This window comes from Amaranthus tricolor, chromosome 6, assembly GCF_026212465.1.
Source record: "Amaranthus tricolor cultivar Red isolate AtriRed21 chromosome 6, ASM2621246v1, whole genome shotgun sequence".
Taxonomy (NCBI): Eukaryota; Viridiplantae; Streptophyta; class Magnoliopsida; order Caryophyllales; family Amaranthaceae; genus Amaranthus; species Amaranthus tricolor.
In genome coordinates this window covers 27,128,603-27,144,988 of record NC_080052.1, presented here as the reverse complement: position 1 = coordinate 27,144,988, position 16,386 = coordinate 27,128,603, and the positions used below count along the sequence as shown (strand labels likewise).

The 16,386-nt window shown below is 34.9% G+C and overlaps 2 protein-coding genes across 3 annotated transcripts; both read left to right on the top strand.

Moving 5' to 3' along the window:
- The first annotated feature begins 641 nt into the window (after nt 1–641).
- Nucleotides 642–8,075, top strand: LOC130815338 (leucine-rich repeat receptor protein kinase HPCA1). 2 transcript variants are annotated; one of them, XM_057681776.1, is made up of 18 exons: nt 642–824; nt 1,354–1,477; nt 1,568–1,639; nt 2,904–2,978; nt 3,492–3,563; nt 3,655–3,816; nt 3,899–3,973; nt 4,293–4,364; nt 4,447–4,518; nt 4,636–4,704; nt 4,813–4,887; nt 4,982–5,053; nt 5,141–5,275; nt 5,653–6,125; nt 6,222–6,374; nt 6,543–6,902; nt 6,996–7,231; nt 7,312–8,075. In XM_057681776.1, the coding sequence occupies exons 1-18, from the start codon at nt 740–742 to the stop codon at nt 7,819–7,821; spliced, it is 2,892 nt and encodes a 963-aa protein (XP_057537759.1). In that variant the 5' UTR covers nt 642–739; the 3' UTR covers nt 7,822–8,075. The 2 variants fall into 2 exon arrangements, with proteins under 2 accessions (XP_057537759.1, XP_057537760.1); XM_057681777.1 differs by lacking the exon at nt 642–824 and adding an exon at nt 850–982.
- Nucleotides 8,076–8,624: 549 nt separating this feature from the next.
- On the top strand, nt 8,625–14,952 carry LOC130815081 (GDSL esterase/lipase At5g45920). The gene is made up of 5 exons (XM_057681422.1): nt 8,625–9,189; nt 9,353–9,574; nt 13,171–13,238; nt 13,344–13,508; nt 14,421–14,952. The coding sequence occupies exons 1-5, from the start codon at nt 9,091–9,093 to the stop codon at nt 14,578–14,580; spliced, it is 714 nt and encodes a 237-aa protein (XP_057537405.1). The 5' UTR covers nt 8,625–9,090; the 3' UTR covers nt 14,581–14,952.
- The last annotated feature ends 1,434 nt before the right edge of the window (nt 14,953–16,386 follow it).

Here is a 16,386-nt window from a genome sequence, read left to right as displayed (position 1 = left end):
TAAAAATATTGGAAAATGACAAATGACATCTTTAGGAAGCCTTGACAAATAGAATAATTTTGGTGAATAATAATTAATTACATGAAAATATTTACCTTATTTATAATTTGATTTTTCAAAAATAGAGATAAATAAGATAAATTATTAAATAATTTATTATAGCAATTCTACATGCCTAACCTAGAATTCGATACGTTTAATTAAATGAAAAAATGATATATTCAATAAATAATTTAAAAAAAAATCAGTATTTAATTTGTGTTTTAAAAATCATTTATTCAATAAAATTTAATCAGATAATATATACTTACATTATTCTTTCAAGTAATAATTTTATATATTTCATACTAATATATTCGTGTATTGTACGAGTTTTTAAACTAGTTAATCATAAAATTGAGGAAAATTTCAAGAATACTTAAATTTGAAAATGAAGTAGGTATTAAGATAACTTAGTACAAGTGAAAGGGCCAAATTCATACTTTATCAAAGAAAACAATTGGGTAGGCAAATTTGCATTACAACATGTTTAGTAACAATAGTGGAAGTGATAGTGAAAGTTAAGAGTAGCTTTCAAGATAAGTAAAAATCAGACTAGAGGTTGAAAAGAGGGGCCAATGGTAATCACTACTACTCACTAGTGTATGTTTGAGGTCATCATGTTTAACATCATCTGCAAGGAAACTACAACATTTATACAATACTATCAATGTAAGGACAAATTCATCTCAAAACAGTCATGTTAGCCATCAAAATATTGCTATTTTGTCTTCTGGGATTTGCCAAATTTCAGTTATTCTTCTCCCTCACTGATCCTGGAGATGGTATAACCCTTTCTTCTTTCTCCTTAGTAATTTTTTACACAATTTTTTGATGGGCGAATTTTGAATACTAGTATTAGATGTGTATACCATTCTGTACGACGACACAACTCGGTTTTTAATTGAATAAATCGGGCCACGGCCATGCAGGCCCCTCCATGGTAAGATTGCATATCACAAATTAAGACGGTCTCATCGTGTGGACTGAATAGCCCAACTAATATAAGTATTAGGCTATGAACTCCTTGTTTTAAGGTCAATAGCTATATATATATATATATATATATGCTATATATATATATATATATATATATATATATATATATATATATATATATATATATATATATATATATATATAACCCAAAACTCAATAAAACGTTGTTAAAACATATTTTTTCTAGAATTTTAAGTTATACCCCACAAATTATAATAATGAAGTATGAATTTATTTTTGTTGACAAATGGGATTTGCAATTGCATGCTCTCTAAACAAGGTTATTGACACATTTGGGATGTTTTTTTGGTGCAGTTGCTGCAATTCAATCACTAAAGGCTCAATGGGAAAATACACCACCAAGCTGGAGCAAGTCAAATGATCCTTGTGCTGGTTTATGGGAAGGGGTAACATGCAACAACTCAAGGATCACTGCCTTGTGAGCTTATTTTTCTTCTCTTAATTGATTGTCTCATCATAGAATTTTATATTTTTTCTTATGTTATATTCATTGAACTTATGTATACAGGGGATTATCTACTATGGGGCTAAAAGGCAAGCTTAGTGGTGACATTGGAGGGCTAACAGAATTGAGATCATTGTATGTTTTGTTTTTCTCAGACTTTGTGTATTTGGTAAAAGCCTATTATTATTATGGGATTGTCAGAGTATACGACATATTTTAAGGCTTCAATCATCAACTTAAGTTGTTGGTTGAGTTAGTTCCTTTATATGGTATCATGAGCCAGTTGCGAATTCGAATCTCAATTACCCTAATAATTCGAATCTCAATTACCCTAATAGTATGTTTGGCAAGTTGGATTTCATTTCCAAATATTGGGTAATAGTATGTTTGGCAAGTTGGATTTCATTTCCAAATATTGAATTGAGCCAAATACTATGTTTGGCAAATCTTGAATTCGGAAATGTGAAATTGAGTCAATTCCATAGAATTGCAATAGCAATGTAAAATTTGGTCAAGTATCAAAATTTGCAGATTTTAAGCATATAGGTGTCATTTACAATTCTTGAATTTGAATACTAAAATTAAATTTCTTATTTTCAAATGAATTCTATGTTATCAAAATTTGAATACTAAAATTAAATTTCTTATTTTCAAATGAATTCTATGTTATCAAACAATACCTAAATTTAAAGTGAAATATTTAGTGTCAGGTATGAAGAGGGCCTGTGTTGCATCCACACTTCTACCCCAAAGAGCTCTCGTGTGAAGGGGCATGTTAGAGTATATAACATATCCTAGGGCTTCAACCATCCACTTAGGTTGTTGGTTGAGTTGGTTTTTTGACAGAAATAATGTGTCATTTTTATTGCAAATTCTCATGGTATTTTCAAGTGTAATTCCCACACAATGTATTTCCTATGGAATTTAATGAAGATATTTGGAGGTAGACTTATATAGCCATGATCCCATGAACATTGTTTAGAAACTTCTAGAAAACATATGATCTATTTCCAATCTATCATAGTGCAACAATAAGGCTACATCGTATGGTATTGGTTGAATTGTAAATTTTCAAAATTATTGAACGGATATTACCTTATTGTAAAGGGTGTGGAATAACCATGTTTTAAGTCTGTTCAAGGGTTGTTGCATGATCTCGGTCGATATTTAGCAGTATGACAACATCACTCATTTTTCACATCACGATGACCATGACCATAATCACGAACTAGTAGGCTTTGAATAACTTCAAAGAGATTGCAGATCAAAAAGGGAACTTTTATTGATCAATAAACTGAGAAAAATTTGGGATGCTAGACTTATCTGCTCATATATCAAAAGTTTATTTAGGTTCATCATATGTAGCACATTTCTTAACAGTGTAGTGTATTTGCTGCAGGGACCTGTCCTTCAATCGGGGCCTCACCGGTTCTTTAACTCCAAAACTCGGAGATCTTCACAAACTGAATATTCTGTAAGACTTGTCAGTGTGATTAAAGGCTTTTGTTGGTGCGAATTAGAGGTGTTCAACAGGCCGGGTCGGGGCCGGTCATGTCAAATTTAAACTGCTCAGGGCGGGTCAAAGCCTGTTTAAACCCGGCCCACTTTGACTGTTATTTAAAAGTTCATAGAACAGTTTTTTATTCTTCTTTATAGCCCGTTGAGTAAACCTACCTAGGTATGTAATATTCCTATTATTACCCGACTCGACCCGACCCGACCCGACCCTTTACACCAAGGTCCATCACTGACCCAACCCATTATTGACCTGACCCATTAATGTCCCATTGGGTCGACCTGCCCTATTAAACACCTCTAGTGCGAATCTAGGATACAAGTATATGATAGACTTAACACTCACCTCTATATTTATTTGAGCTGAATCGCCCATACTTGGGCCTAGATTCTCGCCTGCTTTTCCTGAAACATTTGATGACAATATACTAAATATTGAATCTTGAATGAAAAATGTAAATGTTTTCTGCAGGATCTTGGCAGGTTGTGGTTTCAGTGGTAGCATTCCTATGGAACTAGGCAACCTTGCAGAACTCTCATTCCTGTAATTACTTCTTAAACATGATGTGATAATTCTTGTGGAGTTACTCCTTTCATATCTAAAATTGCCTTAATCTAATATTTGTTTGCAAAAGGGCTCTGAACTCCAACAACTTTACGGGCGAAATACCCCATTCACTTGGTAACCTCTCCAAACTTTACTGGCTGGATTTGGCAGATAACCAATTATCAGGAAGTATTCCTGTCTCAACACCTAACAGTCCAGGCCTCGATCTTCTACGAAAGGCAAAACATTTGTGGGTATTTTCTGAAAGCTTTCTGAATCAAAAATCAAAATCTTATTATTCATACCAGAACTCATTATGTTTTGTTCTGCAGCCACTTCAACAAAAACCGGCTTTCTGGGTCAATTCCTCCTCAAATTTTCAGTTCTGAGATGATTCTAATCCATGTGTAAGCATCTGACGTTTCTTTGTTAGAGTATATAACATATCCACGCGCTATAACATCAACTTAAGCTTTTGACGACACGTACTAAGCGAATCCAGAAAAAATTTATTACCTGAGCAATATTATATGACCTCTCATTGGCATGGAGTAATTAGCTGAGAACGTCAAAGCATATTGACCTCTCATGGGTTCAAACACTGAACATCAGTTTAACTATGTTATTTTTCATGACCTGGGCCATGGCCCATGCCAGCCCGGGTCTATACACTATAATATAACTTGGGTCATCAAATATAACATTTATTGGTTCTACTTTGAACAGACTTTTTGATGGAAATGAACTAACTGGGACAATTCCATCAACTTTAGGACTTGTTCAGACTCTTGAAGTTCTGTGAGTATAATCCTTTACTGCAGTCATTTTGTATAATCATTTTTCTTTCGCCCCCTTGTTTTTGATAGTAACTCTTCTACAGACGCCTTGATCGTAATTCCTTGACTGGGGAAGTGCCAACGAATCTCAACAATCTCACCAGTGTTGTTGAAATGTCGGTAGATATTCATATTCAGTAACAAGAAGTTTCCTTTGTTCTTATTATACATTTGTTGTCCATAACAAGTCATCATACAACCTTTTCTTCGATTTCTTCGTTGTAAACTATCAGGAACTTGGGGCACAACAAGCTAACCGGTCCTTTGCCAAATCTAACGGGGATGGATTCTCTAAGCTACTTGTAAGATTAATCCCATAAATCTTCTTCTAATGTGAGACGGTCTCATACAAGACTTGCTGATTAGATTTAGATTATGCAACCTTTTGTCTTATGTTTGTTTTCATATAGGGACTTGAGCAACAACTTCTTTGATGAATCGGAAGCACCAGAATGGTTCTCGACTTTATTGTCTCTAACTACGCTGTAAGTTTTAGAATGTTGGTTAGACGCTCAGACCAAAGTTCTCGTTTTCATGTTGAGTCGATACTAACTTATTTCTTGTACATATCATATCTAGGATGATGGAGTATGGTTCACTTCAAGGACCTGTGCCTGAAAAACTATTTAGTGCTCCACAGATGCAGCTAGTGTAAGTTTTTGGTTCGAGAAAATGGGCTTTTTGACCGTAGCCTCTTTATTTTTCGATTCAACGTATGACAATTAGAAATTTTGACAGGAAAATGAGGAACAATTCATTCAATGGAACATTGGATATGGGTGATAGCATTGGTCAACAGCTCCAGCTTGTAGATTTTGAGAACAACAAGATTTCTTCAGTAACACTTGGTTCTAAATACACAAATACTTTGATGTTAGTTTACATGCTTTGTCAAACTTCTGTGGCTACTCCTATGAGTATTACTGCGTTCTTTTTAAAGTGAGAACCTCGTCTTACTATATTTGAAAGGTTTTGGCATGGTTGTTGTGTGTGTTGTTTTTGGGTATTTGTCGAACGGTTGATAGTTGTTGGAGTGACTGATTTGACCATTTCATAAAAAATCAACTGATTAACCTAATGATTTTGAACACGCTGGCGGGAGCAGTTTGTTGTAAATTAGCTGTATCATAAGAACAAGTTGGTTCAACCAACTAATTTTTGAACGGTAGACCATCCATTTTGCCAGACGCCCCCATTGTGTCCTCTGTAGTACGATTCTAACTTCACAACATGGCTATATGTACAAACAGATTGAACGGAAACCCAGTATGCATCACTCCACTCTCCAATACCGACTACTGTCAAAATCAGCAGCAAACAAAAAAGCCCTACTCTACAAGTCTAGCAAATTGTGGAAAGAAGCAATGTCCAGCAGATCAGAAGCCAAGTCCTCAGAGTTGTGAGTGCGCGTATCCATATGAAGGAACTATGTACTTTCGAGGGCCATCATTCAGGGAATTGTCCAACGCAAACACCTTCCACAAACTAGAAATGAGCTTATGGGTGAAACTTAGCTTAACCCCTGGCTCGGTTTCTCTACAAAATCCGTTCTTCAACTTAGATGACTACCTTCAAGTTCATATGGAAATATTTCCATCAGGCAAAAAATATTTCAATCGATCAGAAATTCTGCGGATTGGCTTTGATCTTAGTAATCAAACTTTTAAGCCACCCCCAGAGTTCGGTCCATACTATTTTATTGCATCACCGTATCTCTTCCCAGGTAATGCATCGACAACATCGTGCAATTTCATGTATAAGACTTGTTTATATGCAGTTTTTAAACTCAAACTGACTATAATGTGGATTTGGTTACAAGACGGGGGTTCAGGAACGACCATTAGCATAGGTGTAATTGCAGGAATCGCTTCTACATGTGCCTTCCTTGCATTATTGATTATTGGAGTGGGATTTTATGCCATACACCAGAAAACACGCGCTGAGAGAGCAGTTGGTTTGAGTAGACCGTTTGGTAAGCTTATGTACAGTCAAGGAACCAACTCAACCAAAAGCTTAATCTGATGGTTGAGGCTTCAAGATATGTTATATACTCTATCATGTGTTAAGTGCTTGCAAATTTCAATTCTAGTAGACAAATTCTGCTAGGTGATTGCTCATTATAGTCCGGTTTTTGTTTCAGTGTCGTGGGGTTCGAGTGGCAAAGATAGTGGTGGTGCTCCACAATTAAAGGGAGCTAGATGGTTTCCATATGATGAACTAAAGAAGTGCACCAATAGTTTCTCTGCCCGCAATGAGATAGGCTTAGGCGGCTATGGGAAGGTTTATCGAGGAGTATTATCTGATGGGCAACAAGTCGCAATCAAACGAGCTCAACAAGGTTCTATGCAGGGTGGCCATGAATTCAAAACTGAAATCGAATTGCTTTCTCGAGTTCACCATAAGAATTTAGTTGGCCTTTTGGGGTTCTGTTTTGATCAAGGGGAACAAATGCTAGTGTACGAGTATATGCCTAATGGATCACTGAGAGATAGTTTGCTCGGTAATTTCTTTTGGGTTGATTCTTTACATTGAAAGACTATTATTGACACCCTACAAACGTCTCATTTATCCCTTTTACACATTCCTGATGCAGGAAGATCTGGCATTCAGCTCGATTGGAAGAGAAGATTGCACATTGCTCTAGGATCAGCTCGAGGGTTAACCTATCTTCATGAACTTGCCAACCCTCCGATTATCCATAGAGACGTCAAGTCTAGCAATATATTATTGGATGAAAATTTGACAGCCAAGGTTTCCGACTTTGGCTTATGTAAGTTGGTTTCCGACACCTCAAAAGGTCACGTTTCTACCCAAGTGAAAGGAACGCTGGTAGGATTATTGTTTTCGTAGCTATTTTCCTCGTAATCTAGTCTCATCGTCTTTGAGTAATGTAATTAACTTGAATGCAGGGCTATCTTGATCCCGAGTATTACTTGACACAACAGTTGACCGAAAAAAGTGATGTTTATAGCTTCGGAGTTGTTATGCTAGAATTAGTAACCGCTAAGCAGCCAATCGAAAAAGGGAAGTACATTGTCCGTGAAGTTAAAACAATAATGGACAAGAACGAGGAAGAGTTCTACGGCTTGAAAGTGATAATAGATCCAATCATTAAGAACATTCCAAATTTATCGGGGTTCAAAAAGTTCATTGAGCTAGCCATACAATGTGTAGATGAAAGTGCTTCAGACCGACCAACAATGAGTGATGTCGTGAAGGAGATCGAGATTATACTACAAAATGACGGGTTAAATACAGGCTCGACATCTACATCTTCATCCATTACGGATTTTGGAACCACAAAAGGTGCTATTAAGCACCCATATGAGGATGCCTTAGCAAAGAAACATAACAGCGAGAGTGGTGCCTTTGACTATAGTGGTGGATACACTTTAACACCAAAAGTGGAGCCAAAGTAGCTTAATCTTTCTCCCCTCTTCGCCATTGAAAGCTAGTTATTATCAACTAAAGCAATTAACGTCCCAATATAAAATGTAGAGTTGTACTATACATGATTATTTACGGTTTTTGAAATGAAAATGAAACATTTATCGCACACAAAAGCTCGAACTTACGTAGTTAATACATTGATTTTTATGTAGTCGACCCAATTTTTTGGATTTAAGGTTCTAATATTGTTGTTGTCAAACTTTGACAGGTTTAACATCACCCATGGAGAATAAGTTCTCATACATATATCTTTCCACGTGAATACGTATTTAAAATCATCCTTTACTTCTATTTAATGGAATATAACATATTCACATACATAAAAATCCATCTTATATGTTATATCCATCCTATTACATGGTTTATACTTGAGTTGAATTTTCTCCACATCCATAAAATGTTAACAACAATTCATCATATCATTCATAAGTAAATTTAACAATAATTCATCATATCATTCGTAGGTAAATTTTATTTTCGAAAAACATATTTGAGATAAATTTCATTCATAGCTCAAACATATTGGGTCTATATAAAAATTGATCTTACTAGATCTTGCCGAAAAATTGTGGATATGAGCTAGAAAAATATAGAGTAAGTGGGATAGAAATGTTTTAATCAGATTCATTTGACAAGAATCTAAATCAAATAAAAACTATAAAATGGTTAGACGTAAATCATAGATAAATATAATTCGACCCTAGATAATATTTACTTTGAATGAAATTATATTGACATCAACAAAACACTTAAAAAATTGAAAACTTCCTAATTCATATATAAACCCTAATTGAAAACTCAAAGGTACACTTTTACACTCAAATATGACATGACATGGGTAAATATAAACCATATATATTTTTATACACGTCATCATTTACCCACTATTCATCCAATGAAGATTTTTTTAATTTACAAATTAATTATAATTAGTTATTTTTTAAATATAAGTTTAGTTGACATATTTTTGACCCTTGGGTTGTGGGTTCTATACTTCGATTATAAGAACACACTCTTGACTCTTGGTATATTGACCGGTTTGCACTTGCAAGTTGCAATTATTGTATCTTCCCCAGTTCCCAATCCCATCTCAATTTCTTCTGCCGTTAATCCTGTGCAGTTTTTTTAATACTCTTTCTACATCATCTCCTTTAAAACTTCAATCCTCTGCAACTTCACAAATGCCAAATAAACTAAGTTGATACCAATAACAGAGCATTGAGAAACACAAACTCATCATGAGACCTAAAATCTACCTCTTTGGAGACTCCATAACTGAAGAATCTTTCAATAATGGAGGTTGGGGTTCCTTACTTACAAACCATTTCTCTCGTACGGTATGCACACTACCTGTTCGACCTTATGTCTCAATAAAACAGATCTTCAGTTTACTCCCTTTTTTGTTGCCATTTTCATGTTATTTGGTCTTATTCAAGTTTTTGAACTTAATTTTTTCTGGGGTTTGATCTTTTGATTTCTAACTAAAAATCTGCGAATCAGGCTGATATAGTGCTAAGAGGATTCAGTGGGTATAACACAAGATGGGCAGTGAAAGTATTACAGAAGGTGTTTGATAGGGTAGACGAAGCGGCGGCGCCATTGGCGGTGACGGTTTTTTTTGGGGCGAATGATGCATGTCTTCCTGATCGTTATGCTGCTTTCCAACACGTGCCTTTGGATGAGTACAAGCAAAATCTTCGATGCATTTTTTCTTTTCTTAAGGTGTGATCATGAGTCTTTTTTTTCCTATTTCTTTTCGAAGTTTTTGTAAATAATTTTAATTTTGATTTTAACTATAGGTTTTTTTTTGGATATATATATATATATATATATATATATATATATATTTTTTCTGTTGGTATATCTCTTTCAGAGTCCTTTTTTGATTAATAAGCAACTGCCCACGGGCACTAATGTGGACTCCGGTAGAATACTATCATGTCAGAGTTTTTAAGAAGAGTGTTTTTTTTTTTAGTCGAAAGATAGGGAGCATATACCATCAGTGTGGCAAATTCAGGATAGTGATATAGCATAAAGCACCACCGACAATAACAACATTCAATTACCCAATGCCGTTAGGTGGCCCCCCTAGGGTGAGGTTTGAGAGGGTGAGATGTACCAATCTTACCTTTGTTAATGATAAAATTGACAAATGAGTTGCTTCCGATTGACCCTCGTAGCAAATGTCATGTGTAATTTTACATGAATTAGAAGTGTACATGATTTAATGAGTCATTTTACTTTAGTACATTATAATCACAAATCAAAGAACTATAAATCTTTGCCCCATTGAAATAATGGACATATAGGATGAACCGAAATAGAAAAAAAAAATCATAAATGTTGTTGTATCTTCATTTGATCTCACCTTTTGAACATTTGCCAACTCGTGTGTGCTGAATCAACTTAGATACTACTCCCTTCATCTGCGCAAGTGTCCCTTTTACTTTTACATGAATTTTAAGGAAATGTAAATTGGCTTATAGAAATTAAAGTAACATATTTTGTGGTCTCAAATGTGAACCTCAAATAGCTTTCTATATACTTGGGTTGAACCAACCCTATAGAAATGCGGCACGTGTGTTGAAACAGGTCATTTTTCTATGTTTTATGTTATACAATTTAATATAAATATATTTTTAATCAAATGAGTTCGGTTTTGCCTCTTGCCTAGGCAGGTAGGGCCTAGGTTCGCTGCAGTGTTTTGGTATATATTTTTTTCTTGTTCATAAAACTCTTTTGGTTATTAGTGACCCGCTCTTAAGGATTTTGACTCTTGGTTCGCTCTGAGATCGACATGTAGATCCACCACCGACTCGTTTAGACGTACTGCTATCCTGACTTTTACCTATCTTTTGGTTTGTTCATTGATCATCTTCCGTCACTGTTATGTTTAAGCCCAAATAAAAAGTATATTTGAGGCATTTTTCATGTTTGTATAGAAGTGTTGCGCACTTCACCTCTCACCTGCTATGGCATGGTCCCTCACGCATATATGCTCAAAAAATCTTATCTGTTCTTATTCTATTAAAGCTATCTCATCTACTTATCTGTAACATTGTCTGGTAAACTGCAATTTTTTTTATAGCTTATCTTATGTTATTCAGCTAGTCTCTTGAGAGACCGTCTCTTTGAGAGACGTATCTTAAGCCCAGCCCATTAAAGATTAATGCGTACTTACCGTATTCTTAATGTCTACTTGCATTATCCTTAATGCCTACTTACTGTATTCGTAATGCTTACTTTCAATATCTTAAATGTCTACTAACATCATTCTTAATGGCTACTTACAACATTTTAAAAAATATATAATGGGCCAGCCCGCCCAACTAGAGATGGTCTCTCAAAAAGACCGTCTCTCACAAGAATTCGTGTATGTTATTTTAGTTATAAATTGAAGTTCCGTAATCCATAATTTGACACTTATTTTCTTAGGAATAAGTGAAAATAAAACATGAAGAACAAATTTTAAATTAAAAGGTAAAGCAAGGCGCATACCTGGATAATTACTTCTTTGAGATGTGTTTTCTTGTTTATATAAAATCTTGCATACGATGTATAACTATAACTGTACTATTAGACTAAACCTTCTTTTCTAAAGAGTATTTTTGAATGTAAGACTAGCTCTTCTTTGATCATTTTTTGGATGACAACCTAAATCTTTATTGCAACCTAAATTAGCCCTCAATTTTTCAAAGTAGTTGTTCAGGAATATTTAGTGCCCTGTAGCCGTGAAATAGAGTGCACATTTCGGGGGGGGGGGGGGGGAGGGGGGGGGGGGGGTTGATTCAAGGAGCAAAGTCTTTGTTGTGGTATTAACAAGTATCAAAATACTCATAACACACCTCCAACGGTCAAAACCACCCTTCACTATCTTGAATCAAGTCAGATACATGGCCTATAATTTATTCCTCTAGTAGTCTAGCTGCATCATTGACTACAGCATTTGGAGAAAATTTTTGGAAGGGGTAGTAGACAACTGAAATATGATCTAGATAGAAAGTAAAGGAAAAGAAAAACCAAATTCTGTAGGAAATTCGTATACTCATAATTAATTGTATATCATAGTTGATTCTTTTATGGGAATTAGTGAATAAGTGCTGTAGTTCTTCTTTACATCAGAAACATCAACACCTTGAAACATGCTTCAGTATTCCAGGAATCTATATTTTTCTAAAACTCCTAAATTTCATTGTTTTGTTTTCCTACAATATTACTTATATCTTCTAGGATTACTAAATATCCTCAAAATACTAGATAACTTTGTTTTGTATATTTAATACATGTCCCCTTCTTTGGTCCTCATCTTAGCCTAGGTCCTATTCTCCCCAACTGAACTGAAAGTGTAGCGGTAAATGATAGAGTAGAAGTGACGAATAGGATTTAAAACAAATTGGGGAGAATAGAGCTTTGATGCCTGCTAGACGCTAGTTGTTAGTTCCTGTTATGGTCATCTGTTTAATCGAAGGTGAGTTTCAATTAGCATCCAAGTTAAATCTTTAAACATTCTAATTTATGTTGATTGTTGATTTGTTAACTCTTAGCATCATAAAATTGTAGTTAACGCATCTCGTAACCTTGTTGCTATATTAGTATTTGAAGCTTTGTGCATTGAATAAGCCATCGAAAATAACGTGAACAAATCTTTATTATCAAGCTAACTATTCACTTCTTTCATTTCAATATAAATTGAGTGAATGCAAAGATAGGAGACAAAGGGATGATTTGGTTTATTTCTTTTTAGAGAAATTCTAATGGTTTCTATGCATCTGTGACTTATGTGGCATACAGTGGCTGTCAATGGCAAAAGTTTTCTACTGGACATCAGTAGTGAGATCATACATTATTTTGACTTTTGAAAAATCAGGCTTATGTCCCGAGACATTTTGACGCAGTAACATATCAAAGGAAGAATTATTAAAACCTTTTTTAAGTGGACCATCCAGAGGATCTCCAATAGTAACTTAAAACCCTAGCATAATCGTTTTACCATCATATTTAAATTTACAGGATTCTTGAAGCTAATTGTTATTTATTATATGACGGTGTTGATTTTATTGTTTTTCCTTCACCATGAAATGTAGCCGTGGTTGTGACTTGTGAAGTTCTACAAGAATGTGTAAGAGATGCATATATTGCGGAAACTTTTTTGTTTTGACGTATGTGATCTATTGTCGTACTTTTGTGATCCTTTGCTAGTGTAACTACATAAATATCATTCCTCCCCCATGAAATGTTAGTGTGCTAATGCTTATGCTAATCAGTGTTCTAACAAATATTCTTCAAAAACTAGACTACATTGCTTTTCTTGAGTGCAGAAAAGATGGGAGCCTGCTGTTATTGTTTTCATCACACCTCCTCCAATTGATGAAGCTGGACGTTTAAAGTAAAGTCTCCCTGTTCGTTCCTATTAATTAATGTTCCTTTAATTTATTGTAATTGGAGGCTATACCTAAGGCAAGTTGTTCACTTTATTGAGTAATTGGTGCAGCCACCCTTATATTGAGAATCCAAGTGGTCTGCCTGAGAGGACAAATGAAGCTGCTGGTACTTACGCCAAAGCTTGCATTGAGGTTGCGAGAGGATGTGGGACACCTGTAGTTGATATCTGGACCAAGATGCAAGAGTTTTCTGATTGGAGAAAAACCTGTCTCAGGTATTTGCTATTGAACAATAAAACTAAGGAAAAATTTTTCTGCATAATCCTACCTAGTCCATTTGCTGTGAATAATCCCAACATTTAATTATTGTTAAACAATCCAACCTTTGTACATTTTTTGCTGACCGCACCCCTCGCCACATTTTAACCAGCTATCGTAGGTACCTACCACCAAAGAGTAGAGATTGACCAACAAAGAAGCATAATGAGGAAGAAAAAGTGAGTATAACGGCTCGATGTACCTATAGTAACCGGTTAAAATTTGGGAAGGGTACTATCAACAAAAGTTATACAAAAGTTGTATTATTTAGAAATAATCAATAGTGGGGATTATTCACAACTAATTAATGATAAATGAGATTATTCAGGACAATTTTTCCTAAGACATAATTTTTTTTCAAATTATGGGTGCTAATGAGTTACAGCTAGTCTCTTAAGAGACTGTCTCTTTGAGAGATGTATCTTAAGCCCAGCCCATTAAAGATTAATGCCTACTTACCATATTCTTAATGCCTATTTATATCATTCTTAATGCTTATTTACCATATCTTAATGCCTATTTTCAATATGTTAAATGTATACTTACATGATTCTTAATGCCTACTTATAATATTTTAAAAAGTATATGATGGGCCGACCCAATTAGAGATGGTCTCTCAAAAAGACCGTCCCTCACAAGAATTCGTGAATGAGTTATGAGCCTGCACGGCTTACAACTGTTAATATATGTGAAAAAATTGTTGGTTGTATTAAGTTCAAATAATGTGCTGAAAATGACTAGGTAAATTGATGATTGTTTGCCCTTTGATAAAATACGCATCACATTGCTTGAGTCTTTATAAGTTTATTTATAACTTCCTTGTAGCTCGAGGCTTTTTCAATGAGAAACTGAAACATTTAAATGTGCAGTGATGGCCTGCACCTTGCACAAGGTGGAAACAGGATTGTGTTCGAGGAACTTGTCAAGAAGCTGAAGGAGGTGGGAGTGAGTCTAGAAAAGCTTCCGGTTGATCTTCCCCTCTTCTCAGACATTAATCCAAAAGATCCACTCAAAACATTCGAAAGCTGATGCAATTGTTTGATGATACTTTTTCCATTTTGTTACAACCATGAATCCACGTTTGTACCTAGAGACGAGTGTGTATATTTGGTTAGGGGAGATCATTTTGGGTGCCCGCTTTGTGCCTATCTAATATATCAATTCGTTTCGATGTATGGTAGGAGTTATCTTTGGGTTAGGTTCAAGTGGCATCAAATTGATCCAAGTGAACAACTCTACCTAGGGAATGTAATTTGTTACTGGGTGACAATATCATAAAGAACTTGTAAGTAAATGCTGTTACGAAAGAAAACGATGCCATCAATGATAAGCCCTGGTACCTAAAAAAGTAAGGGTACATATTGGAGTCTACTTGTGATTACTGTATTATGCATACATTCTTATTTCTTTTGCAGAATGACTTATGAACTCCTTGTAATAACTAATGTGTAAACATAAGAATTTTCAGCAAGGGGCCCGGTCCAGCGTAAATGCTTTGGCAGTGCATGTGGTGTGGAAGCCAGCAACAAGGGCCAAGGAGAAGAGCAATGGAGCGATCAACTAAGTCATCGTCGTATATTGTTCTATAGTAGCAATCCTCAACCGAAGCCACCACAATCACGCTACTCCGCCTAGTTGGACTATTGGTAAGACCTAATCTCTAACCTCCGCTAGTTCCTAGGATCAAATATTGCTACGAATAACACTCTACCCAAAAGGTCTTGATCTTAGCCTCACAAAATCAGGCATTTGTTAGAATCATTTCATGCAAACACCATTGCACCAAGCTTATCTTATTTACAAGCATCACTGCGTACAATACAAAGGTTGTTTTATCCTCACAACAATGAAATGATCACTAGAAGTGCATATTGCAAACTGAATTGTAAATCGAATATGGGAATTGCATCCCTGATCGATCACTATATGCTAATACTTACTTTGTTCCCCTGAAATAGCACCATTTAACTCAAATATGTGAGATACTTCTGAATTAAATGGTGTTTATAGGGATAGAAAGAGTACTTATCAAATTATTCGGAAACCTTATAGATTTTTTTAATATCTTATGCTTCTTAGGCCTTGTTTATCACCTAGGTTAGATTCGAACATGTTGAATTACATAACTTTAATCTTGTAAAAATTAGGTTTTTTGGAGGATATTTGGCGTAGCATCATTTCCAACAATGAATAAACAAGAAACATACACGATTCAACAAGTAATTTTACTTTTTTATTATTATCAACAACTTATGGTTTAGTTCCACCAAATTTAGGCACGTAGATAACCTTATATAAGTACTATTTGAGCAATAGAAATTGAAGTACAACATTTTATTACTCGAACCCCAATGCTGTAAGTGACTTCCATCAAAACGGAATTTAGGGGTTGAATGTATGGAAAATCTAATCATTGTTAGTGTTAACACTCCTAATCCCTATCATACCACCTGCACCTGCATCACACCTGATTACATCCCTTATAACAACCTCACGACAACCTTTTGCTCTCAACAACTTTCTGTTACACGCATAACAGCTCAGGATGCATCATCTTAGGCCAATACTCTTTTTCTTTCTGATTTGTATATATAGCCATTGTACTTTGTAATTTAATTATTCAGTTCTTTTCCTTTTACTTCCTTCTGTGATACATATTCAAGAAATAATGAAGTTTTCATACAGTTTTATTTAGCTTTTGGTTTCTTCATTGAAAATATTATCATGGTATCAGAGCAGACTCAGATCTTGCTCTAATCTTCTAGATTTTTTCAAAGATTTTCTCTCTAAATCAAATTCTTGATAATTTTCTGTTCTAATCCATTTCTTTCTTTT